Source organism: Numenius arquata, chromosome 19 (assembly GCF_964106895.1).
Source record: "Numenius arquata chromosome 19, bNumArq3.hap1.1, whole genome shotgun sequence".
Classification (NCBI taxonomy): domain Eukaryota; kingdom Metazoa; phylum Chordata; class Aves; order Charadriiformes; family Scolopacidae; genus Numenius; species Numenius arquata.
The window spans coordinates 10,685,667-10,712,556 of NC_133594.1; the positions used below are offsets into that span (position 1 = coordinate 10,685,667).

General features: G+C 41.9%; 1 protein-coding gene across 3 annotated transcripts; it reads right to left on the reverse strand.

The window, feature by feature from the left end:
- Window positions 1-509: 509 nt before the first annotated feature.
- Window positions 510-25,930, reverse strand: STRBP (spermatid perinuclear RNA binding protein). Of its 3 annotated transcripts, none has more exons than XM_074161001.1 (16): window positions 25,719-25,930; window positions 23,960-24,125; window positions 21,262-21,406; window positions 15,835-15,929; window positions 15,324-15,419; window positions 14,475-14,586; window positions 13,784-13,881; window positions 13,216-13,327; window positions 12,430-12,522; window positions 11,367-11,566; window positions 8,905-9,063; window positions 7,789-7,923; window positions 6,740-6,880; window positions 5,702-5,825; window positions 3,838-3,882; window positions 510-1,296 (listed from the first exon to the last, which is right to left on the reverse strand). In XM_074161001.1, exons 1-16 carry the CDS (start codon window positions 25,895-25,897, stop codon window positions 1,220-1,222), a joined length of 1,977 nt encoding a protein of 658 aa, XP_074017102.1. In that variant the 5' UTR covers window positions 25,898-25,930; the 3' UTR covers window positions 510-1,219. The 3 variants fall into 3 exon arrangements, with proteins under 3 accessions (XP_074017102.1, XP_074017104.1, XP_074017105.1); XM_074161003.1 differs by having other exon boundaries at window positions 647-1,296; window positions 15,835-15,926; XM_074161004.1 differs by lacking the exon at window positions 510-1,296 and having other exon boundaries at window positions 3,701-3,882.
- Between the last annotated feature and the right edge of the window lie 960 nt (window positions 25,931-26,890).

Here is a 26,890-nt window from a genome sequence, read left to right on the forward strand (position 1 = left end):
CTATGGCTGAAGTGTGTCACTTGTCACAGCAGCACTCAACAAGAACTGGGACAATTAAATAGCAAGTTTTCATGGGGACCTTGTTGCTGCTTTAGATTCTTATAAATGTAAGGGGGAAAAGGAGAACCCTTTGGTTTAGTACAAGATTGACAACTAAAATGCTTTCTGTAGAAACAGTGGATGGAAAAATCAAAGCTGGGCAGACAAATCTTAAAAGTGAAGAAGGCCACAAGAACAAGTGCAATTTTTTTTTTTTTTTTTTTTTTTTTTTTTGTAAAAACAGAAAAGAATGGAAAACAAGTCGCTTTTGAGCTCTAAAGAACCTGATTGTAACATTATTGTTGTCCTTTCTCTGGGCAATACAGACTTAACTGTGTATCCCTGGAATTGCGTAACGAGAGTGCTTCTGTGGGAACTTCTTGTTTAATATTTATTTCACAGAATGTAACCTAATACAGAGAGACAGTCTAAGATTAATTCCCTTTGTTTTGTTTGTTTTTCAGTATTTTGTGTAGAAGTGAAAAGCCTTCTTGGATAATTAAGACTGTGTCTAAAATCACAGTTACAGTATGCTGATCTTAAAGATTATAAGGAAACTCAGGTACTGATCCTTAACTATAAAAAATAAGATAAAACAATATTTTAACCCATATTTTACTAAGTTTATTACACACCATAATATTTACAAAGTTAAACATTAACTGTAAAGTTTCTGTTGTGTGGGTTGTTTTTTTTTTAATTTTTAATTTTCTATTTTTTAAAGGACTATGCCCTGCATTTAATAACCCTACAACAAGTACAGGTCGTTAACTGAATCTGTGTGACTGCATTAGGAAACAGGCAGTACTCTTGTGTTACAACAAAACAGTTTATTTGTGATCAGTGTTTTATATTCTATACATCCTTCACAAATTTAATTTTACATAATCGGATACTTCATTTAAAACGTAAGATTTAAGCTTCTAGTTCTTCCCTATAACAGAAGGCTGGTATAAGTTATTTGAAAATGAGGTAACATTTCACAGAACATTTTTTTCAAGTTTTAGAGAACTAAATTTGCATTTTGTTAAAATCAAAAAGTAGGAAAAAGATGTTTCTTTACAAATGACTTTGCTCAAGTATGTGTTCAAAGAAAACAGGATAAAAAGGCTTTTTTTTCTTCTAACATTCTGTACTGTACTGTGTTGTTCAATCAATAGGAATTAGCTTCTGCCATTTGCTAAAAGAATGAGTAGTGGGGAACAGGATAAGTTGGGAATTTCATAACTGGTAACAGAACCATTCTCTTGGGTAAACCTACAGAGAGAAGAAAGGGAGAGGACTCCAAATAAGTTCAGTGATCCAAGAAAGTCAGTAAGAGCTTACAGTAGTGTTCTCATTAACCTTTTCCAGATCAGTCAGTCCATGGGATTTTAGGGTGCAGAGTCCCACAAACAGTAACACTTCGACACTGTGCACTATTGCAAACAGCTATCTTCGTTTGCTTTTATTTTTGTCCTGTTTGGTAAAATTAAAGTAAGCAATATTTTCAAAAGCAGAGTGTGTATTTGGACTTAAGCTCCACTTCATAATCTTTATGATAATTAATCTCTGCTATCTCGTTCTATGTTCTGAATTAATTTCACAGGCCAGTTACAACTGCAGATACTCCAGACCAGCACCGCTGTGTGTAAAGGAGAGTTCACAGGGAAACTGGTCAGCAGTTTTGATAAGCATCCAGGTAGGTCAGCCAAAAATCCAGCACCTACAGTAAATTCTTCATTTCCTCTCCTGTATTGAAGTGGCAAATCTGGAAAGATTAATATCTGCCTGATTTCATGATTGTTATTATAGAGTTCTTGTGGCCTCACAAACTTCTGCACAATTAAATGTTTGTTTGTTTTTTTAATCTTGCCTATTTAAATTCTAGTATTTAACCTATGTATCCATTTAGAAATCACAAAGCAGCAACAGCAGGTATTCCAGAGCACCAGATGATCAAAGTGAAGTTTCCCAACATGCAACAGCTTACAAAGGCAAAGAGACATGTTTACCTTACAGCCAAAAAGCATTATCCCAGTACTTTGCATCACAATCATAAGACATTAAAAACAGAAACTCTTTATGTGAAAAATGGGGGCATTCAATTCCACAATGCTTTGAAGTCAGTGATATGTCACATATACACGGCTCAGTAATTAAAATCCAGCTCTAAAAATAGGCATCATGAGAAAGAACACAAAACAGAAGGAATGAATGAAAAAAGCAAGAAAAGCTGCAAGGAAAGTTGGTGACAATTGTATTCTTTTCTTCAGCAGGGAAAGCATTCCTCCTGTGTCACAGCGTGTCACTGCTCGCACAGAGACACGCGTGCAGAGACCACTCATCCTAGTTACAGTCCCTGACTATTGCTGGGAAAGAACCAAAGGGGTTTTTTAAAAATCCATACCATGAAGTAAGCCCTAAACTAAATTTCCTTTCATTTTTCTGTGAGAAAACACGTAGCTGTTCCTTGTGTAATGAAACACAAGAGACAAGACAGAGGACACTGAGTGGGACAGCGGTGCTGTCAGCTGCTGCTGTCACGGCACTCGGCCGGGAGTTCACAGCCCGGGAGGTTTTGCTGCAGCTCCGAAGGGGGAGTTCCACACCGAGGGCAGCCCGTGGGCCCAGTCCCTTCCCACTGCAGCAGTACAGAATAGGACCAACTAAGGGCTCTTAGTCAAGCAAAGTGAAGGTTTTCGATAAAGCAGCGGCATTCTTCACTGTTTATACCTTATTCTGCTACAAGAAAGTAATGAAATCAACATTTCAAAATATTTTAAACTTTTATAATGCTATCAGGGGAGTTGGTACTGCCCAAGCTATACAAATTTGAGAGGAATAAGTATTACAAATGCTACAAAAGCTAAAAAATTAATAGCAAACTGCAGATTCAGTTTCCCAATGAAAAAGTGCAGGCCCTGAAACGTGCTCAACTTGTCACTGGAGTCGCAGGCTGTCACCCAGCCCCTGGGCAGGAGAGCCCAGTGGGACTGGTTCTGGCGGGCTCGCTCTCTGTGTGCCAGGACATATCACTGACTCCAAACGGCTTTGCTCCCATTGCCACATAAACCTCATTCAAAGTAACCAAAAGGGCCAGTTAGAGGTGTGCATTGTTAGTCTAGCGTCAAAAAAACCGGTGGGTGGGGAGAAGCTGAGTTAAGGAAAAGCCCTCCATCGCAGCTTCCTGATTATTAGTTTATTTTACAGTCTTCACGAACCCAGTGCTTTGCCAGCCTAATACCGCTATGTTTCTTGGTCACCATGTCCTCCCTTCCTCGAAATCTGATTGCTAACGGTATAAGCTACACAGAAACCATTCTGCTTATCCAGTCAGCACTGGTTTAGCCTGCCGGGGGGCGGGGGAGTGGGTGGCTGTGCACACAGACTTCATAGAGTCGGCAGCATTAAGGGAGCTTTGTCCACAAGCCACTTACACTTGGGACAGACATTTCGCCAATGTTACTGTAATGCCATTTAGATAAATATTGGTCAGAGGTGCTGAAATAGGCCCTTCGGTAGTCTTTGAATGGAGCACAGATTGGCTGTAAAAAGTAAGAAAACTACTTCAGTTGAGTTTCAGTATGAAAGGGAACAGGCAATTAGAACAAGCAGTCCTTCCACAGATCAGGCAAAGCATAGGCAAAAAAGCTACTCCAACCAAAAAAGAACCACAAGGTTATGGCATAGAAGTGTTGTAGTTGTCATGGTTTAAGAGCTTTAATCTCTTTGAATTTCTCCTTGCACTGCCACATTTGGACTGCCACAACAGTTTCTGTATCATTTCTAATTTGTTAATTATTGGGTTATACATACCGTAAGCTGGCGCAGCTGTGCTGTACCCGTACGGTGCTCCATACCCTGCGAGACAAACAGATAAGGGATGGGGGTTATTTCCGACGGTATCTGAAGACAGACAGTGCACACTGACACACAGGAGGGACCCGTGCTGGTACATGAAGCAGGACCACAGAAAAACCAAACTCGCGCTCATACATACAAATATTGATGAAAACATTAAAATCCTTCCACATGGTGGCTTGAAGAACATGCTACCCAATGACTTTCGTAAGCCTCAGCATCAAAGAGTTAAATTCCCTATTTCATTTCCTTAACAGTTTCTTTCAGCTGAAGCCCTCAAGTCTGTACTGTCAGGGCACGGAGTTGGCATAATCCAGTCAGACATCCCATACTCGCTTGTGTGCTTCCTAAAATACAAGTACAGTCTAATGTGGAGAACACTCATTTTCCTCAGCTTCCATCAGAAAAAGGGGAATGCCAAATGCCTGCAGCAGATACCACATCATCATCATCAGTAAAGCTCCTGTGAGTTGTGCTTTCTCTGCCATTTCTAACAGACGAGACAGTTTCACAAGGACATCTGAACCCCTGGAGGCAAACCCAGAGCAGCGGCTTTTCCTCCAGAGCCAAGTGTGTCTCTGGAGGGAGACAGAAAGCAACAGCGCTGACGCCAGTCTCAGTACATCTCACTGGGTCATGAAGGCTTTACAGGGTTTTTTTCTGGTGGGCTCACTGTGTCCATCACAAAAAGCAAGAAATTTCTGAGAAGAATAGGGGATGAAGAGAAATAATCTGTGAAGGCCAAGGCCAATAAAAGCTTAACAACTGCAGCAACTGAGAAATGGAACCTATTTCTGGAGTAACTCCATGCTGGCAAGAAGCATGCCCCTGGCAGGTTAAAGTGTCTCATAAATGACTCCTTAGGCAGAAAGACAGTTCCAAAAACAATGTTAACAGCCATTAAAAATGAATTACTGTTTTTTAATATTTATAATTATATCAACATACAGGAACAATGGAGAGGATGTGCTGTCAGCTGTGCCAGGAAGCAAGTCAACCAGCCACCAGGGCTGTGCTGCCAGCGCGTGTGAACTGCTGAAGGCTGCAATTAGAGCTCATGCTGTAATCTGAAAACCTAAGCATGAGGAATAAAACTTTTATTTTTTGGAAGCTACTGGATTTACTTTGACTAAGGAATCCCCAGCATCTCTTTCTTACAAATTGATCCTTATTCCAAGAAAAAACAATGTCTAGATTCCCTTCACGTGTCACCTGCAAGCTTCAGACGTGTACAGTCCCAAACAATGCACTTCAAGTAAGGGGAATGAGAAAGTGAAAGTTTTGTTACAATTTTCTTGCAGTCAGAGTATGAATGGAAATTCTTTCTGTTTTTTTTTTTTTTTTGGCTACCACAGAAGCTATTAATGGATGCTGTGCTCACACACACAATTCATATGGAAAGTTTCTGGAGCCCAGTGACTTCCGAGCCGCCAACTTTATCTCCACAAGGGTTTCCTGGGAAAGCCACTCCTAATGCTAACAGGCATGTGATCCAGTAGGTTCTTAGCTAGGAAGAGAGTTTTGGGAATTCTGCTGTGGTAGTGAGCTCTGAAGATGACATGTAAAAAATAATAAAGCCAGGAAATCCATTATGTCCATAGCTGTGTGCTCTGTGCATGCCAGGCTTCAAGCTGTACGCTCATCAAGGGCAGGCATGGCCAGTTTTTCAGCTCTTTGATTTATTTAAAGCCCCATGAATTCTCCCTTCTGCTTCGTCTCAGATGATTAAAGCTGAAGAAATCACTTGCACGGGTGACTGACAGACATGCAAAAGAACACCTGAGCAGACAAAACTTAAACTATGAATGTCATTCTTTACCTGGTGTTATGTATCCAGTAGCAGCAGCTGCCCCAACAAATGCCCCTCGTGTTAAAGCGCCTCGTCCTCTGCCTCGCACAGCCTGGACTGCTGCAGAAACAGCTGTATTGACCACCCCTTTAGTCTGCCCAGAGCAATAAAAAAATAGCAAGTCAGAAAGTGACAACACTGGGCTGCTTTAACCTAACTTTACTAGCATGTCACCTTCCTTTTCCTATTGTCACCCCCTACAAGCAGAAGAGCAGCAAGGAGTTACAGAAGCTGCTGTTGCTCCCTGCTTCAAAGCCCAGCTTTGCTCTGCTAGATGCCCCTGCTGCCCCCAAAACCAGTAAAATCCAGGTATTTCAAAGACAAGTTTGAAAGTTATTGCCACTGTTTAACTGCTGCAAAAAGAACGCATGAACAACAATAAAAAAAGAAAAATCAGAATTTAGGAATTGCCTGAGCCAGAGGTCATTTTCATGTCTTAACTGCATGTGGAACGTTACTGGGTGAAGTAGGGTTTTTCTCAGTTACTAGACTTTCAGGACTCCTAACAAAGGTCTCAGTGCAATGGAGAGGACTTAATTACAGAACAAAACAAACAGGAAGGGGGAAAAAAAAAAAAAGAGTTGACATCTTTTGTAAGTGTATTTTATGATACATTCTGCTCCAGTGTGAAAAGACAATCCTAATTCTGACATATTTGCACAAGAGACACAAACTGTAATCCTCAGGACTTAGTTCAGACCACAGTCCTCTGGAGGAAGCACGCTGTTTAGTTTCTGCTCTGGTCAACCTCAGTCTTAATAGATTTGACAGATCATTGTAGTTGTTAAACGTAATGGACAAGACTGAGCCTTTTGTTATACGAGTCTTCCTCACCAAACAAAACGGCCATCTGAAAAGTTGAAAAAGTGCAAAAAAAAGTGCAAAAATCTCAGTTTACTCCAGAATCTAGAAGAGTTAAGGCTTTACCTGGCTATGAATGACTTATCCCTTAAGTCTACCCAGAGCTGTGATAACAGAGTGGTCCAAAAAGCAAATAGCAATTCTTACCTGAGGAAGAATCTTCTTTTTCTTGTTGTTTGCTGCATTAGGCCCAGAGAACAGTTTCTCAAGTGCTGCTAATGCAGCGCTTGCTTTTGCTACTTTCTTATTTGGGCCAGCACCTCTGAACTTCTGCCCGTCTACTTCTACCTGAAAATTGAGACGTGAGTTTATGCCTAGTATTCATCCTTGGGAAGACCACGCTGCACCCACTCGTCACGATGTCTATAAAGAACTTCAGAAGTAAAAAAAAAACAAACCTCAGTGTTTTATGTGACAAATTTCTATTGGTACTAGATGATGAAGCTGATAGAGAACACGTGAGTGATCCTGTGAACTGTTATCACCAATATTAGGAATCTGGAACTACAAGTGCAATTCAAAGAGGACCAGTATCTATTTGATACTGAATTTAGCCAATATGCTTGAGCTTCTCAACACATGAATGATACCGCTGGGAAACGGGGGGTTTAGGAATCATTTGAGGCTCCCCTCATCTTTATCAATGCTTTATATACCAACATCTTTTGCCTACACTATACATGCACTGTTAAACTGGGGTGCTGCCTCACAGCACTTCAGAGCCCAGCACTGCTTCAGAGGCAGCACAAACAGATGAAGAGGAGAAATCAAATGAGTACACTCTCTGCTAAAGTCATTCCAAACACCCCTGACAGGCTGGCAATAAGAGATTCAAATCAGGTCACTGACGTGGGGTTACCAAGTATGCTTGCAAAATTTGCAAATCAGATATTTTTGTCAAGCTGCAGATCTTCAATTTCCCTCCTCCTCCTCATTTCAAGACATGATGTAGTTTGGAGCTGTCAGAATCCAGTTTTACTCCTCCTTGTGTTTTCCTAAAGCATAAAAGACATCCCTTTCCCCAGTCTAATCATCACAGCAACAATAAGAGATACAAAAACCTGGAAACGTCACCACCACAGATGTGCGTAGCAAAAGTCAAAATGCACGAAATCTGAACTGTAGCAGCAAACACCACCCAAGTGTGAAGCACTGTAAGTAAAACCTCCTACCAACTCCGTAACTGCCTCACTCACCTCCATCACAAAGCGCTTGTCGTGGCTCCCTCCCGTCTCAGAGATGAGCTCGTACTTCAGACCTCGTCTTTTTTCATTGAGCTCCATCACCGGGTTTTTGCCACTCGCTGTGAGTATGGGACCCTGAGTTCTTACCTAGAGAGACATTTATGGTGTGACTTTTCAGTGGTCTGTCAGTGCAGCCTAGGGAGCTCACCGCAGAGCTGTCAGGCAGACAAACACACAAATTAAAGCTGTTTCTCGGTCCTTACACAGGATGGTTCTCTGAAGTCCCTGGTGGCAATTACGAACTCGGCGAGGAAATCGGGAAGAGAAGGGTGAAAGGGGTGACACCTAAGCGTTGAGTTTAAAATCTCCTCATTTCTCAATGATAAAAAGAAACAAATACCAGAACTATTTTAAGAAAGTACCCAATTAATGTACTACAGCCCCATCACAGCTTAATTCCTGGCGACATTCAGCCAAAGTTACTAAAGTTACTGGAATTTTGTCCTTTGAGGAATACACTATTGCCCGCACCTTCAGTGAGAAGACAAGCACAGCGTGTTCCTTGTAGCACCTGACTGCAGCTGCAAGTGCCAAAGTTCAAGTATATTATATTGAGACTGGAGCATTTTCTAGTCCATTCAATATGCACAGAGGTACTAGGTTTTACATTTCTTAACATCACCTAATGAATTTTTATGTTTTATTTGGTCTTCACGTGTATCAGTTTAAAACACCGTGTAAGTACACGTTTTAGACACACCCACTATTACAACACAGAAAGTGTGACATTTGTATTACTAGACCCAAAGGCACCAAACCAGCTGGAGCTGCCCCAACCATTAAAGACCGTACATAAGCTACGAGACAACACCTCTCTCAAAGGGTTTATGGTCTTCTGAGGACAAGATGGGGACTTAAAACTTGAGGAAAGGAGCGACAAAGACCAGTTATTTGTTGCACGAAGTCTATGGCAGATCTGAGACTGGAAACCATCTCTTTGTTCCTCATCCACCACCCATGTACACTAAAACACCATCCTTTTCTGGGAGAAGAGGAAAAAAACCACAAAGACCAAACCCCCAACGCCCATACCTCTCAATCACTTGTACTTTTTAATGCAATACTCACCTCTAGGGTAGCGGAGGTGTCAGCTGTGGAATTTCCAGTATTATTGCTTGAGATTGAAGATACTGTTTCATTTTTACCTTCAGTATCTGATTTTTCATCAGAACTCATACACTCCACATCCGCATCAAAACCAGTTGGATACCCCATCGCTTGCAAAACCTACAACAAAGCCAGATGAACTGAACTGTAAAATAGGGAGCAGTACAGGAACGAATACAAAGCTGATCACAACACAAAAGAATGTCCACTGTACACTTAATTAAGGCAGGTTGCTTAGAAATAAGTTTTCTCCTGTGTTGAAATGGAGAAAAACGCAATAGCAATGGGGAAAATAGTCCCAGGTTTCCAGAAGTGGAATCAACACAAACAGAATTTTAGTCTCAAAGATGGCAGTTACTCATGAGCATCATCCATCATCTGGAGAATTCCTTGTGCAATAATAGATCAAGATTCAGAAGCGCATCCACTGCGTGACACTGCGTAACAGTATGGTAAGAAGGTTGTTCTGTACACCATTCCCCCCCCTCTGTGTATATGGACAGATTGAGAGATCAAGTGTGAGGCAAACAAGACAGTCTTGTGAGAATCAAAGCATTGTTCTTCTCCAAGATGGTACTTCTGGAATTTCCTAAGAAACCACAGGCAACAGCCGGTGGGTACCCAAGTAGTACCCAAAAGGTAGCCCTGAAGCTGGAGGGCTGGTCCCACCTCCACCACCAGAGGGTAGATGCTTCCCGAGCTTCAGGGAGCAAGTCCCTGAACCGAGAGGTGAGGTGGAACGCCTGGCGAGCGGAGAACAGTCTGTCTGTCTGCAGTGAGCTTGCCTGCTAATGAACCACACCACAGCCTCCAGCCGTTCTCCAGGCTCTTACAACCAGCAGCTCTACAGCAAAGGACATTTTACTGATTAAGGTGTTCATCAGTTCCTTCAAAAACATCCTCCACTAGCAAGGAAGGCCCACCTCTCCTTTAACCAGCCACCCACCCTAGCTCTAGAGGGCTACCAGACAGGCCCAGAAGAATCTGAAAAGAACCTGAAGCTCCCCTGAAAATTTAGTCCCAAGAACAAAGTTTGCAAAAATCACTATGTTCCAACACTGAACTGAGAACTCAGTGGGTAACTCCAGGCTCAGCTCCTCTACAATCGTGGTCCATTTGGCTGCATTTTCAGAGCTTCTAGATTTTAAAATGTCAGATCTAGAAAGTGAAACGGGCACATTATTCCCTTTTATAAGTGCAGGAAAGCAGGGCGCAGATCTGCTTAGGAAAAGAAAGGAAGAAAAAGAGGGAGAAAAAAAGAAAAGCTAGTCTCTACCACACCACCCATTTTCTCTTGGCTGGAATCAGGGACGTTTTGAAGTGTAGCCCAGGATTTGTGTGTGCGTAAATTTAGAGAAAACAGAGCTGGGGAGGCACCAGCACAGATCTGGCCGACACAGAGGGGTCCAAGGGCAGAGAAGTCACAGTTTGTCAGGGCAAGTTTTGTATTCTTTTTTAAACAACTGCAGGGAGAGAGGTAAGAATGAGGCAGGTCTGGAAGGACACACATGCAGAGAGCTACTTTTCCTGGAGGAACAGCACATTCCCTTAGATACTTCTGGACACTTTGAACTTGAAAGGGCATGGGACAATGGGATTTTCAAAACTGAAATCAAAGGAAAGCAGAAAGTTGCCAGATGAAGCTTCTAAAAAGGAAATTCTTGTTCAAAACAAAGTGAAGCACAGAATGACAGATGGGCCTGTTCCCATCACAAGCACAGTTCTATTAAAAGAGGTTCTCTTTCACATGAATTGTCTGTAGGAAACTTTCATTTCTTCCCAGAAACCCAGCAGGCTGGGTTCTGCTTTTGCACTCCGAACCGTCCTCATGCAATACAAGGACGTTCCAGTCTATCACTGCTTTACCGAACGGGGCTCTGTAGGGCACATACAAAAGCAGCAGCAGCAGGCGGCAGCTGGCCACTACCTGAATGATACTAATCCCTTACTGAAAAACAGACTGGAGAGCAATCATTTATCTATGTTGCGTATCCCAGCGCGCAAAGGTACTCTTCAGACACTGAAGACAGGAAACAACTCTGTTTCCAGAAGCTCACAACCCAGGAATGGACACAGCGAAGGAAGGGGAGAAAGAGGGAGCTACCAACATGCCGTTTTCAAACCAAAAGGAGGGAGTAGACCAGAACTGAACCCCTCCAGTCCAGAACTTACGCACCACATTCAATCCATTGTCACTTGAGCTGACCTGCAGAGCCCTGGGAAGTTCTCCCTCCCCTCCACTAGTGTAAAACCAGGGATGCTCTCCGAACCATGCCCAGCAGTGGTCAGAATATGTAGGAAACTCGGCTTCGTCCAGATTTTTTTTTTTTTTTAATTTTGAGGTTGTATGTTACTAGTTCTAACCATATTTCATACTCTCTGTTCCAAGATCTGGGGTTAGCAATTACTTCAGGCTGCCTTACCTTCACTGCCACATGGAGCTTGGCTGTTTTCTTAGAAGGTCCTGATGCTTCATATGTCGTACCATCAACATCTACAGACATTGTGAAGACTGGGGCATGGACTGGACCAGACTGTGACAGCAGCTTATACTGAAGCCCTGGCCTGATTTGGTTCAGCCTCATCAGAGCATTCATGAGATCTATTGCTTTACTATCTAGTACTAGTACAAGATAGTAGAAAGGGGGTGGGGAAGGAGGGGGGAAAAAAAGAAAAAAAAAAAAAAAGGGGAGATGAACAAAACAAGATGAACAGAAAAATGAAACAGTTTGCATTTCAGTGCCTTCTGTCTGTACAAAGGAGCAAAACAACCCCTCAGCCTCTCAGAGGTCAAGGAGAGCCCTCACGCTGTTAAGTCTTTAATAAGCCATTCTGCTTTTGGGTAATAACTATAATTATCCACTTTTTAATATTGTTAACTCTTTTGCAGCTTGCTATATGCTTCCTGGCTGCTATAAAAGGATTAACAAGTTCTATAGGTAGTGAGGAACCAGATCCAGAACTGGCACCCAGGTAGCACAATGAAAACAGCCCCAGAACTGACTGGATCCCGGCAGTGCTGAGAGACGTCCAGTCTCTGCGGATATGCAACTTCTACGTTTTGTAGATTAAGCATTTTACTTTTCTTGTGGGAGGCCTTGAGAGACCCACAACTAGCTCTAGAAGAGAAAAATGCAAAAAGGCAAATCTTCACACAGCAAAGTGACTGCAGTATTTTGAAAAAGAAATAAAGCCACAGTACAGGGACATTATCAATAAAATACCTCAGCTGCTTGGACAACTTAAATTTTACGGTAACTTGATGGATAATCCCATTTTAAAATGCAAATCATTCAGTTAGTAAAACATGTCAGGGGAAGTTCAGATGCACAATAGGAGATGTGTTTGACATTCCAAATGTGGGGTGATAGAGACAACATTTTTTTGTTCCAAAGACGTTTTCACATGCTATTCCACAACACAGAGCAGCTTTGAAACCAGCTCCCATGTACTACAGAAAAGAGCCCGGAGAAGTGGTGCACTTACTTTTCCTCAGATTACGCTTCATCTTTTTATTTGGATCTTTATCATCCCCAACACTGTCTTCAAATGGTCTCTTAAGAGCAGATGAGCCTGTACCTAGGGTATAAATTTCCTTGTAATATGGATATGCTATTAGAAAAACAAAATTCCATAGCAGGAGTTTGATCAGTCCCGTATCATTCCGTGTGTGTTTATAACGAAAAGAACTCGGCCATCAGTCACAGGTTTCTTACTGCTCCACGTGAGCCAATACTGGTGCATCCCTCCCTGTACCACCCCATGCAAATGTCTGCTCCCAGTATCGTGGGTGATAGAAGTACTGGAATTCTGCAGTGTTGGTTTTTACAGTTAGTCTAATAGTATTGTTTTTACAAAAAAATATACAAGGAAATTTATTTTTATTAGATGTATATTGTTTTCTAGGAAGAGTTCTTGAGTAATTCTTATTATAGACACTCATTAGATGCCTTTTGACCAGTCTACAGTCTCTCCTTCCCCAGCTTATCATAAACACTGCTTTTACTCTTCAGACCCCAAAGGACTTTGTGCTTAAAGGAAACCATCAGCTATATATGTTCTAGCTGTACTGCTGCTCAGCTCTTGGTACTTCTAGAGAACAGAACTTCCAGATTTTCTCCTAACAATGAAATATTTTTTTTAAAAAACCACATTTAACACAAACCCCAGCCTTTACCTTGCATTCACAGCATAACTCAGGAATTTCACCCACTCTAAATTAACCCCTAGTTTACTGCTCAATTAGTAATTTTTGGAGCAAACAATACCTACCTTCTTTGTCAGTTACTGACCAGGAATATTTCTGAAATGACTTATTTGATGGGAGGGGATCCATTTCCAAAACCTTATAGATCTGACCAAAGGCCGATAATCTGAGGGCATGCTGCAAGGTGACAGCAGAAACGGGAGTTACATCTCAGCACTGCTTTACCTCGGCTGTCCAAAGTTTCTAAGTAAGTTTGTAGATACAAAAGCACTTACATGAGAAGACAGCTCCTACAGCTATCTTATCACAGCTATAGAAAATGCTAATGTCTAAAAATTTCAATTAATTTCTGTAATACAAAGTGCAGGGCACTTAGACATGGAGCCTGCTCAAGGGCACCGTGCCGTAAGTTGGGGTGCACATGGCACACAGACATCAGACTGCATTTTTTAAGGATTAGATTTCATACATTTGTACTCATGAGCTATTGTTAAATCTTTCCAGGGTAGCGCACCGGAAGAACTGTCAGGACTGCCATTAAAATAAGCTATCCTGGCAGAGAATAAATTGTATTAATGAGCTGAACTCTTCACTGTTACAGTATCTAGCTTCTCAGAAGTAGGAGTTTTCTACCTGAGCACTGTGCGTAATGGCTTCTTTTTGCTGAACTGTCATATAAGACAAAGCATCTGTTGGCTCCCGCTCGCAGGGGTCGTGCAGACCAGGGCCTCCTGGGAGGGAAAGAGGCAAAGCGGATTATTGAGAGTAAACGTGAAGCGATATGAAAACGGGGACTGATGGCGCTTGTGAAGGGAGGCTCAGCCTTCGGCACAGCGGGCAGCGGATGGGATGCAGACACCGTACAAAGCAAGGTAACCCCCAGACTCCACTCCCCTACAGCCATGGCCACAGAACTCACCGGGGTTAACACTGCATGTGGGTAACAGCATGAACTAAAAGCAGTAGGTTTAAAAAACCCAAATTATTTGGATAGATTTGTAGATTTCAAGGAATCTATAGAAAACAGATGGTCAATAAGTCTATTAATTGTTTGCAGCCCCTTAATGAGATTGGGGTTAATTTCTAAACAAATCTAACATTCCCCAGTAACTTCTACTGCATGGGAAGTACTTTGCTCAAACAGTTACAACCATGCAGCTTCCTTATTTATTTTTTTTAATTATAAACAAGAAACCAATCATTTAGCCCTACTGCAGGTTAGGAGTTCAAGACAGGCATTTTTCATCTAATCATACAGCAACAGCAAAACGTTAAAGCTGCCTGATCAACCTTTTGTGTTCCTGAAGTTAATTTGGCCCCTTACCGGGAAGCAGAATTCCAGATGCCAAACACTCCATCACTCGTCGCAATGCTTCCCCAGCGCCCAAAGGTCTATTGCAAGTACCTATAGATTTTTCACATATAAGCTCGAGTGGCTAGAAGACATTAAATTACGATTAGTATGGACACAAGGGTAACTGTAACTGCAGTTAAATATGGAGGGGCAGAGGGGAAGAATACCCAGATCTGCTTACTTTGTTTTTAACGCACTACAGGTCTAACTGACGGAGCCATCCCAGAGGACAGTTCATGGCACATGTATTTGTTCCCTGCACTGAGTCACCTTTTGAGGAAGGCAACTGCTCTCCATTAACCGCCCGGGAAGTCTAAAAGGAGGAGCCGTCTAAAGCCAAGTCATGTGAGTATTCCCCTCCTCTCAACGGGTTATCAGTTCTACAATGGAGAACACACTGCCTCCCCTGACCTACAAAGTGTTCCTCTCTGGATATGCCGAGCATTTGGCCCTCTCCAAACTGACGTGAGACGGAATCCTCTGGCAGGAGCAGCAGTGTCATGGCAGCAGGGTGGTTTTGAAAGGCTAAACTTGGAGGAAACAAGTGGGATTCTATTGCAAGCCCATGAGGATGTGCAAAGCCCCCAGCATTATGCCTCTTCCCACGGTATCTGTACATCTTACAGGCTGAACAAATACTCGCCTTCTCTTCCCTTCCTACAAGCACTTTTCTGCACAGGTGAGAGTTAGTGGGGAGTAAAAGGCAGGGGTTAAGGAGGAGTTCCACACAGTGCACTGCTTCCTCCAATCCAGACACCGCTACAATTCTCAGGAGATCTGAGAGCTGACGCTGTGCCCTTCAACTCCTTCTGTACTTACCCATCCTTTCAGTGGTGCCCATGTGGGGACTCTGTTGCACAAATCCCGCAGAATACGAAGGACAATTACACATGATTTTAGTCCATTTGCCCTGGCCTAAAACAAACAAAATGATTCCAGTACACCTGCAAAAACCTGGCCTTCAATTTTGCTTTTCTTTTTAAATGCACAGAGTCCTGCGATAGATTTTTTAGTAGTATTATTACTTAATACTTAATCAGCTTCATGCAAAATAAAAACAGGTATATAAAAGTAAAATACTTCAATTTAGAGAGATATAAAAGAGGAAGTAAAATGTCAAGATTGCTTTTGTAGCCTCATGACAACTCTAGACCAGTTGGCTGTCTACCTGCCACGCTTGCCCTGCTACAGTACAGCACTGAATTCGGAGTTCTACACCTTCGCTCTATTAGGGGCTAGTCAGAAATTAAAGAGGCATTAAAATTAAAACTGTCTCAAATTAAAACCTCGTAAGGCTACAATAACAACAAGGTAAGAACAAATAGCCAACCTGAAACCATTTGGCGTGCCGCAGAGACGCCAAGGCCTCCAGGCATTTCTGCCTGTCCAATAAGTCCGGAGGATCTTTCATCGCAACATTATCTACTGGTAAAAATGGGATAAAAAGAGACAGATACAATTTGACCAAGGGGTTTCTGTCACAATACAAAAAGAGCGGCAGCATCTCAATGAGATAATAAGACTCCCAGAATTTAAGTGCACCATGTTATTTAATTTAAACAAGGCATTAAAGGTAGTAAATGTGCACATGTGCAACAGAAGCAAAGGCATTCACTCCTTGTAAAGTAATAGTAATAATAAAGATGGCCACTGCTACAGACAATCTGGGATCTTATTAAAAATGTAGAACACATTTCAGGGCAGAAAATAGCTATATAGCACTTTTCCTTTTTTTTTTTTTTTTTTGCTTGGGTTGTATTGGGCTTTTTTTTCCTCTCTGTCTCTCTTGACAGGATTTCAAAGAGACAAGTTTCTTGTGATTCTTGGGGGGATATAAAAAAAAATTATAAAGAAAAACATTGAGTATTTTTGAAATATTATTACATGAACATTTTTTCAGTTTGATTAGTCTTTCATATAACCAGAACGTATGAACGAAGTAAGTTTGGTAACTTCCAGATTATTAACATATTAGAGAGGTGGTCCCCTCGTGTAAAAGTCTTCTCAACAGCAGCTGAAGAAGGATTTGAGAGACAAGACACTGGTATCTTCTGTGCAGGTTTACACTTTTTTCTTTTTTTCCCCCCTTTCTCTTTTTTTATCCAGCATGGAAACAAACTGCTTTTAGCAGTCACAACCGCTTCTATAGTGAGGGACATTATGCATCAGTCCTTTCTTCCCTAAACGTTCTGGGTTTCTTTGGTGTTATCCTAAGGAGTTATCAGCATCCAGCTTCTCTGGAAACTCTGCAAAAGTGACAGACTTTGCAGATCTGTGAAATCAGGTTAAAAAGACTGGAGTTTTTAGCTGACATGAGAAGAACGTATTGGAAGAACTAAATGAATCCATGGCTCAATTAAAACTTTCAATATGTTATTTTCCTATGAATACACAATTATTCTTTATTTCAAAATAAATACTTCGGAAATACAGTCTTGTCATTATTCCTAATGGTCAGTTCTCCAGGTCTGGAGACCTGTTGCAGGTCTGAGTGAAATACAATATCCATTCCAAATTGAAGACTCTGCTAGATAAGCAAAATCCAGCAAGACTTGTAAAAGAGAAGGACAAGTTTGGAAAAAAACAGTACCACCAATTTGTATTACAATTTATTAGTAACATCTCAAAGTACATTTCCATAGGTTACTTTGGATTGTATTGGTTGCATGTGCGGTTGCATCTTTGGTGTTAAAGCTGCTTCACTTCCTGTTCCATTCAATGGGAAGGTTACTCTGGTAAAAGCACATTATGTTATGATGGATAAAAGAGCCCAAAGCCAAAAAAAAAAAACCCAGTGTAAAACTGAACAGAACCAGGTACCTTGTCTGACGGTTCGTAGGTGCAGTTGGCACCCGCTAGCTCTGCTGGCAGCAGAAGACGTTAAGTGCTATAAACTTATTTTCTAACCCCAATGAACTTCGCAGCAGATATTTGCATTGTCTCTTACTGCCCTCATCAACAGTATTGCAATGTTGGATTAATCACTCCTCTTGCCTGTTTTCCAAATAAAAGCTCCAAAGCCTCAAGGCACTGGATTTCTGTGAGCACAAAAGGTCACTTTGGAACACAAGATTTGCTTCTAAATTTCCTTTGCAGTTTCGTTATTCTCAGGAGTGATGTTTTGTGGCACACAATTAGGATATATACATCTATGTAGTTCTGTAAGAAAACTTTATTGTGGGCAATATAAACATCTGCTTAAAGCTCGTTACTGTATAAAACAACTACTGTCAATGAATGATCAGAATCTTATTTTAAAACGTTAGAAATGGCAAAGGTGACTGATTGCAAAATCATTTAATTTCTTGCAATGAACTGGGTCTTTAAATGCCTAGGGATTTATACTCAGGGTCGTACAAGGCTTTGCTAAAGTCTGTTGCAGCCATTGACAAAGTAACTTATTTCTTTAAGCTACAAAACAAACAGAATACTTGTCATCTGTCATTCCCGTGAATGAAAAGGCTTTTCTATTCTCATAACATTTAATTTGTTTCCAACAAGTTAGCCTTAATCCTGTAGGAAAAAGTAAGTCTATTTCCAAAGGTCTAAATTACACATATCGCGGAGAATTTTGCCAATGACGAGTTCCGCAGTAGTGCCCTGAGCACTGTCCCAGATGTTGCAGTCAGCCAGCTTTTGGGTGCAAGATTCTATTAAACAGAAAGATGAAGAGAACAGGCAGTGAAGGGGGCGAGCGGCTTTAGCAGGCTCCCTTTCCACACCCTCGGGAGAATGGCATGTTTCTTCATGCTCTGCCAGTCAGGAAAGTGAGACCCAATCAAAATTTTCAAATGCGATTGCAAAGCTTTACTTCTTTTCTTGTGCTTTTAAGAAGGGCAATGATACAGGGAGTCTAATAAACAATTAAGAACAAAGCCCTGACGTTAGCTCACACTATGCAACACAGAACCCATCCTTCAGCGATTCTCTCCCACTTGCTGTATGTGTTCTCTTCACACAGGAGCTGCCACCGTCATTCATTTACAGCCAGCCACACAAGGAGCGTTGTCTTCTCCACGGAGGCAAGGTAAAGCTGGGGCTCCTTGCCCCTTTGGGGCATCACTGGCCGCGTCTGCGCAGCGAAGGCAGCGGCAGAGGCAGACGGTTCTCGAGGAGCAAGGTGGATTTCAGCCCCACTTCGGTAAATTAACTTGTTTATTTACATAAGCGCATTGTTACTCTACGCTCAGTAGCGACATCTGATTTGCAAACTACAAGATTCTGGTGTGGAAAGCCCAATTTATATTTTATGCAATGACTAAAAAACTCAGTTTCTTAAGTTTAAATTTAAAACTGATGCAAAATGTGGGAATTTTAGGTGCTTGACTTCTCAAGTCGACGTGAGAAAGCAGAGCTTTATGGACAGCCGTTTGTGAGAAACACCGAGATGCACACACACAATGGGCCTCTATTTATTTTTGCTACCAAGCAGCAAAAACAAATAGGACAAACACCACATCTTAAACATGAACACTCTTCCAAAGAGGCAGGGACTGAAGAGAAATCCGGGAATGTTTTTGGATACATTCTGACACCAGGGCATGAAGGCACACACAGCATTCCCACAGGACACGGGGGAGCGCTGGGAGGCGGTTGGGCCCCGCGGGGGGGGTTAGAGAGGGGTTAGTGCCGCTCCCATCCACCGAAACCTTGGTCAGTTTTGTGCCACCGCTGCCCCAGGGGCGGCTCCGGGGGGAACCCGCGGCAGTGCCCGGCACCCACAGCCCATCTTACAGCCAGATGAAAGGCAAGTTGACAAGTGTTTTGAGCTCCTTCATTCAAAAGAATGGATGGAATAAACTCAAAACGTTTTTTGGGTTTTTGTTGTTTTTTTTTTTTTTTTTAAACTGCACAGAAAGTCTATTTACATTTAGTTGGCATTATTTGGGGGTAGTGAAAAAATATGGTAGCGCTTTGGAGAGCAAGGTATTTTCATCAGACAGTTTCTCTGAGTATTTTCTCTTGATATTAGAAACCAAAGTTTTTTTGGTCTGAATCTGTGACCTGTATGGTTGGAAACAGTAGGGGAAAAAAGTATTTCTTCCCTTTAAATTTACTCAGTGACATGTGCATAATGTTTCCCATACCTTTGGAAAGGAATATGGTAAGTGTCTCTGTTCACTTGTGATGAACTAACGTCAGAGAAGCTTGGCTTTAAAACAAGGTCCATTACCCCAGTAACTGTCCTCATCAGCTGCACCAAAACGGTAGCGTAACACCACTCTTCAGAGAGGTAGTAAAAGCAGTTGAAGTTTCAAAAAAATTAGTACAGAATTTTACAAAAATATTTTAAGATAACAAAATAGAACATTTTAAATGTAAGAAAGCTTAAAAATCCAAATCCTCATTCAGTTTGAGATGAATTTAGGAGTCCCTAGAGTTTACTGCCACAACGGCATCACTTTTTGCAAGAAAATACTTGGACGGAAGCCTTTGTACAAAACCATATCCCCTTGTGAGAATCTTACAAACCCTTTACCATTAACATTTGTTCTGCACTTTGTGCTCTTTCTCACAAACACAGATCAGCTGCAACAACTACAGGGCTGATCTCAGCATCTTTTGGGAAGTTGAAGAACAACCAAAGTAATATGCAATTTATTTTTAATGGTATTGCAAAAGAGCATGGTTGCTAATTTGAGAATAAACAGACATTGCAATTAGGGAATCTTTGCCATTCATCTGTCTTGTAAGATTTTTCTGCATCCAACTACTGCCAAAGTTAGATCCCATTGGAAAAGGGATCCTTCCTGCCATCGCCTGGAACAAACCCGCAGAGAAACTGACCAACGTTTCTCATTGTGTCGGAATTTCATGTGGGAGAAGGAAGGAAGCGGAGGACTGGTGGCAAGTCTAGAAATGGGAAGAGAGCGAGAGGGAGTTCCCTGGCCCAGGTGGGCCCGGCTGCCTCAGGTGTCATGACAGAGAGTGGCCAGTTGGTCAAAGGTCTGACATCGTCCAGTGGCAAAGTTTCTAGGGATAGGTTTGGGAAGCGGAAGCAGAAATTACTGACGAGATTTTAAAAATAAAACAAAGTATGGCTACATTTGCTCTTCTCTATTTCTCTTGGTTTGTTTCCAACCTCATTGACACTACAGTCAACATTCCTCTAGCAAGGGGCACAGGGCTACGTTGGGTGTCAGCAGTTAGGGAGAAGGAACAGAAAGAAACTAAGTTACAGTTTTCTATATCTATTTTGCTCTAAGGACATGAGGTACAACGTTCAATTGAGAAGCAAAAGTGCTCTATTATAGCACAGTAACTTCAATTGCATCCCAGTTAGGATATTCTTAAAGCTAGAAACATACATGTACGTATCATCAATTAATAAAAATTGAGGGCCAGGACGACAAACTTGCAGCTTTGCAGGAGAGGGTTTTTTAATGTAAAAAGAGAGACAATTTTGGGTTTTTCAAGATACTACGAACCAATCCCACTTGACTGACTTAATTTGAAAACAAGACTGTGCAGCACTGGGGTGCTCAAAAATTAATTAGCAAGTCTGAGAGAAAGAACTAATTGTATGTCAAAGTTAACACTGCAGAAATATTGCTTGCAAATGAAAATATGCATATTAACATGAAAATTAAGTGACTGTTGTCTTTTTAAGGCACAAATAAAGTAACTTATCATGGCAATAGCCAATCTATTTAGTATGTGACGCACAATTAGAAACCTACTTCCCAATTAACCCTGTGCTGCACAGTCAGGTCATTTAGATAGAACAGTTAAAAACAAGGTAAAACGCTCTGGGTACCTCCTTCCTTCTTCTCTGCTTCATCTCGAATGAGAGGGGATGTAAGTATCACCTTCAAAGTTAGCTTGGGCTCCTTTGTGTTACGAATAATAATAGCTGCCTCATTTACATGCTCCTCCACGAGATAATTCTCTTCTGTAAGTTTCTGAAAGTCACCAAGAAAGATTTCAAGAATCTCTCAATCAACTGAAATAACACAGAATCTCTGTATGTGCACGTGCCTCAACTAACGCGCAGCGTACAAGATACTGCAGCAACAAATAAGGCCTTGCCTCCTTCATTAAAAACAAACAGAACTCCAGTAGCATGCTTCTGAAAAAGGGGCTGCAGCAAGTTTAATGAGAACATTAAGTAGTTCCACTAGATTACCACTTTTTTAAAAAAATCTTGTTTTTAAATAAAGGCAGAAGCTGACTTTCATAGCTGCTAGTGTGCAAAGTACCACCAGCAACTGCTGTTCTTAATAAGCACACACTTCTCCAGTAACGCTGCCTCTAAACGTGAAAGCTCTCCCGTGCACATGGATGACAGGTTCCAGCGCAGGAGCCGGACCAGCTCACCCAGTCCATGTACCTGCCTTGAAGTACGACCAAATATACCTTGGCCATCTCTTACCAACCCTGAGATACTCTTCAGATGCACTGGCAACACGTTTCACCACCTCTCCAAATAGTCTGTTCTGATTCTTAGCCACACGTGTAATTTCAATGACCTATTTTGCAACAAAAATCCCCCTTGCTCCAGCTCCAGTTACTTCTCATCCTACCTTGGGTGGCCGTATGAGATACACAATCACTGTTACTTTACAAATAACCATTAATGTCTTAAAACACCTGTGTTCGGTCTTGACTTTTTCCAAACCAGATAGGTTTAGTTATGTGGTTTTCTAGGTGCTCATTCCTACTCGTCTGATTTTCTCCATCTTGTCCATCCATCTCTCTCACTCCACACAGGACTTGAAACTGGACGCAAGACAACATGTCACCCACTTCATTCATTAATACCAGCCCCAGGATAGATCCCTGACAATGCCTGGAAAACCTGACCTTCCTCTCAAAAGCACAACACTTAATCGAGTGCTTTTTAAATTGCTTTCAATAAACTTTTTGTTTCTTGCTTAGATTTCTTTTGTAGATAATACTGTAACTGCCTTGTTCCATTAACGTGCATTGTATCAAGTTATCTCAAGTGATCGGTATCTGCAGGTATTTCATTAGTCCTTTGGGGCCTCTCTCGGGCTCCAAAAGTGCAAAGATAACCACAGCTGGTTCCGAGTCCTAAAGCTATTCCTTGTGTTTGTGACTTTGCTCCAGCAAGACCGTATCTAACATATTCTAACTTCTCTCCCTATTCTGACTTGTTTCTGTTGCAGTCTGCGCTCCTACATTTAAGCATCTGCTCCCTACAAGCCCTCAAAGCAGCGGCTGTTAACTCTCTGGACCACGTTTGCTCTCTTTGTCCTAATGGGCCTACACCTTCCTTCTCCCTCCTGCGCCTGATGCGTCTGCAGAACCTCGCGCTGTCTTTTATGCCCATGACGGCTGTAGCTGGATTCACGAGTTGGGTTCCTCTTACCTCATGTTTTCTGTAATCCCTACCCTCACAGTGCTTCCTCATAGGATCCTACCTACTTGTCCCTTGAATTTATTGCAGTATTCACATCTTTTAATTAAGTCTCTTCTGCCATTCTCTCTTTGTGAAGCATATGCTAACTTTTCTTATCACTTTCAACTTCATCTCACGCCTCACTACAAACTAGTAAAATTTACTCTTTACTACTCAACAGATCCTTAGCATTTTCAGCTGTGGATAAGGCCACATCTGCAGGCACATTATCTCATTAAAACATGCCCTTTACATGAAAAAACAAACGGTGAGAACAAACAGCTGCCAAGAACGGTAAAACACATACTGTGTATGTGGAAGTAGACACAAGGCAGAAAAGCAGATCAAGTTTGGATGGAGTTTGGAGAGAGGCACTGAGAGCAGAATACTTTAGGGCACAGTTTCTCGGCAACAGCGTATGTCAGTCTGGGACCTGGACTGATTTTTCAGACTCGGAACTCTGTCAGAAAGGTATTATCCCCAGCTGCTTCAGAGACCAGTATTAGCTGTAAGTGCTGCCTACTGGATGCCAACATCAGAATTAAATAGCCATAAATAAAAAGAATTACGTGCTCACGATTAACCTGAGCTAAAGTGAGTGACCACCTAAAGAGAGTTGTTCTCGTTTCAGAAGTACAGAGGCGTTTATCTCGGAACGGCCCAAGCGAAGCGAAGCAGCTGCAGTGTGGAGCTTCAGGTTCAGGCAGGGGACAGGGGACACCACCACAGACCGACTCACACTCTCGCGCAGGGAGGGTTTCTGGGACCGCGTTTTGGCTCACATTAGCGGTTGGAACAGAGAGCAAAAATCAGCTGGGTTAGTTACCAAACAGAAAGGTGAGCTGCCGTCATAGGAAAAGCGACATCCCAGATACAGATTAGGCAACAACAGGAATAAGATGTTAGATTTTGTGAATAGCTGCTTCGTCACCACATTAAACATGCCACACACCCTAGATGTCGTCCTAGATTCACAATAATTTCTTTAATCTATATCACTTGTCTTTCTTCCTGGAACAAATTCCAGCCTTTACCCGAACACACCCTGCAGCGCTATCAGCCAGTGTTAGAGGAGTACCCTAAGGTAACTCACCTGAATTTGGGCTGGGAGATTGTCTTTAACTATACATAACAAGGTCTTTGTGGGCTTTTCTTTGCACATGAGAACCAGCTCCAGATCCATATCATCCTTTATCAGCAAGCCCTTCGCTACCAAGCCAATTCTCATAACACCACACAACGTCCGACCACCTTGGTCCCTGGAAACGAAACAGTTTGGAGTAATTAAAATGGTATTTTCACACATTCAAAATACTTGCATTATCCTATCACAGTGAGGAGTTAAAGGGATGGGACTGACGACTGTGCTAAAGTGGCGTATCGCTGATCAGAAAATGAAAAGTATACATTCCTTTTATGCAAGTAGCTCCTATGAAAAAATTAATTAATTGAAGCACCAATTTGCAATTCAAGCAAAAGCAGAAGTTGCCCACCTCAAGTCACACAGCTCAAAAAAGCCCAAATTCACTATCTACAGATCCACCAAAAGAGCAGAATAATTAGAGTCTTTTAAATGGAAAGGCAGGAATAGGTGCTTAAATAACAGATGGAAGAAAAGGAGGAATGACACAGAAAATGAAGTACCAATCCCAGACTAGTTACCATCCTTGGAACAGCCAGAAGCGAACTAACAAGAACTGTTACAAAAGTAAACACCACCTTGACTTCCACCCTGAAGTATGCTACTTTAACAGCATCTGGATGCAAACGTGAGAAAACGCAGAACGCTGTTAGATACAGTGTGTAACTACCATGAAGATTTTTTCAGCTGTATATTTTTCTACGAGGTAAGCCCCTTTTAGCTTGTAAAGCTATTAGTAAAACAGTTTGTCCCAAACAAAGGCATAAATACACAAACTATTTTGTATATATAAGTAATACACTGATGTTTACAAAAACTGTACTCTAACTTTCTAATAGAGTACGAGCATGGAAAATCCTGCATGCACACATTTTTTCCTGAAGAATCCATTCTGCTCCTGCTTCCCCCCCATCAGAAGACACCCAGGAAGGCAGCCAGTAATGCCAGGAAGTCCCCACCAGAGCACACAGCACCCTGCCTATCAGGAAATGCTGTTCTGCAGCAAAACACTGAGCTTAGATACCTTCCTGGAGAAGACGACAAAACTTAATTGTCCTTTTGTGAAGAACTGTGTCTTACTCTCAGGCATTCCCGTCTGGTACTGCGAGAGCAGACTGTACTTCCACCATCCCAAAATGTAAACAACTTCACATATATATCGTATACCAAGACACCAAAAATTAAAAAAAGGCCTCACAATAAACCTTTCACTGCCATAAAAGGTGTCAGAAAACATAACAAATATATACAAAATAATAAGTGTATTTTATACACTTCATCAGTTTTAATATCAGAACTTACTGGGCAAAGCCCATGTAGCAGCAGACCTCCTTAATATTCCATGTGTCATTGGAAAGGAAACGGGAAGAGCCCTTTGCCTACGTCTCTGTGCTGGTTCTGCTACAGATGCACCAGCTGAAGTCCCAGGAAGCTCGGTGGAGAACTACTGTATCACAGGAACTTTGCTAAATGCAACTTCACAACATCACGGCAAAATAAATAAATAGAGAGCAGCTGCTGCCCACATTGGGCTTATTACTATTCCCTGCACTCAGTCTATGTGCTCCCACCTCAGAAAGTCCAAATATATCTGCTTCCTCCTGTGAACATTGGTACGTAACAGACACCAGTAACACCGCGGCTCTTATTTAGAAGGCGAGGACCCCATTCAGAGCAGCACAGTGACACAGCATGAGGCTCAGTCACTCACTTGGCGTTGCTTTCTGCAGCTTCCTCCTTGGCTTCCACATCACCCTCGCATTTCGTAGACTTGTTCTTTTCATCCATCCAGTCAGAGACATGTTTAAGGGCACATTCTACTGTTGATACCATGTTCTGGACAGCTTCAAGTTCCTCTGGAGATGGATAAATGGTTGAATGTTTCACCATAACATGGCGGTCATCATTAGCAAAAGATCGGATAGATCTCTGTTATGAAGTGGGAAACAGGGGGGGGAAAAAAGAACAAAGTTATTGGATTATCAACAGAAGGACTTTGCCTGAATGGGAATCCTCCCTGACAGACGTAGGAAAGTGTTTTATGATGACTGTTGCTTATAGTCATACAGGAGTGATTTCTTACCTTTATTTAAAGAAATTTAAAAAAAAAAAAACAACACCAAATACCAGTGCAAAAAAAAAAAAAAATCAGCATTAAGCTGGTAAAACATACAATACGTTGGGTGGGTTTTATGGCTTCTAATATTTGAGGCCTAAATTCAAGTCTTCTAGAATCCTTTTACTGGCTACTAGGAGGAACAGGCACATCTGGAGCACAGTTTATGTCTACCAGACACATCTGGAGCAGAGTTTATGTCTACTTTAGCAAGAGATAAATTGTGCTTAAGAGGTACGTTTCCCCACCCACCCACATGTGACTACAGGATTCTACACTGCTATATCACATCAGCTGCTCCTGACGTCTAAAAATTGAGCAAGCTGAATTCCATCTTTTGCCTGGTGCGTCCACCCTCAGTGGAAGCTGTGAAGGGAGAACTTAGATCTAGGACGAGGCACATCTCCCTACTCCCACGTACAGCGATGGGGGATACAAAACAGGGCCAAGACCTTTCCTATGCATTACTCCGTTTGCAGTGGCTAGAAATGGAGTTTCTGCATCTTGTCCTTTCAGATCTTCTCCCTCATTTTCTTTTTTCTCATTTTCATCGTTTTTCCTCACTTCTCCCTGCCCTCCCCTCCGAGCTTCTCTCCGAGAAGAGGGCATGGTCTGTCTGGCTAAGGGACAGAAAGGGCCTTTGAAGGATCTCAGAGGCCTCTTGGTCAAATCCTTAAGGAACCGGTCATGATTTCCTGCTTCATTACAATCACTTGGTCCCTTCCACCAAAGGTTGATGTGACATCATTCCTTTCCTAAATTTTGCC

Coding starts and splice junctions, on each gene's coding strand:
- STRBP (XM_074161004.1), bottom strand. CDS start 25,897: ATGGTGAAACATTCAACCATTTATCCATCTCCAGAGGAACTTGAAGCT. Junction 13,882..14,474: donor ATCTGGAATTCTGCTTCCCG/GTAAGGGGCCAA, acceptor TTTCCCTCCCAG/GAGGCCCTGGTCTGCACGAC. Junction 13,328..13,783: donor CCATTACGCACAGTGCTCAG/GTAGAAAACTCC, acceptor GTCACCTTGCAG/CATGCCCTCAGATTATCGGC.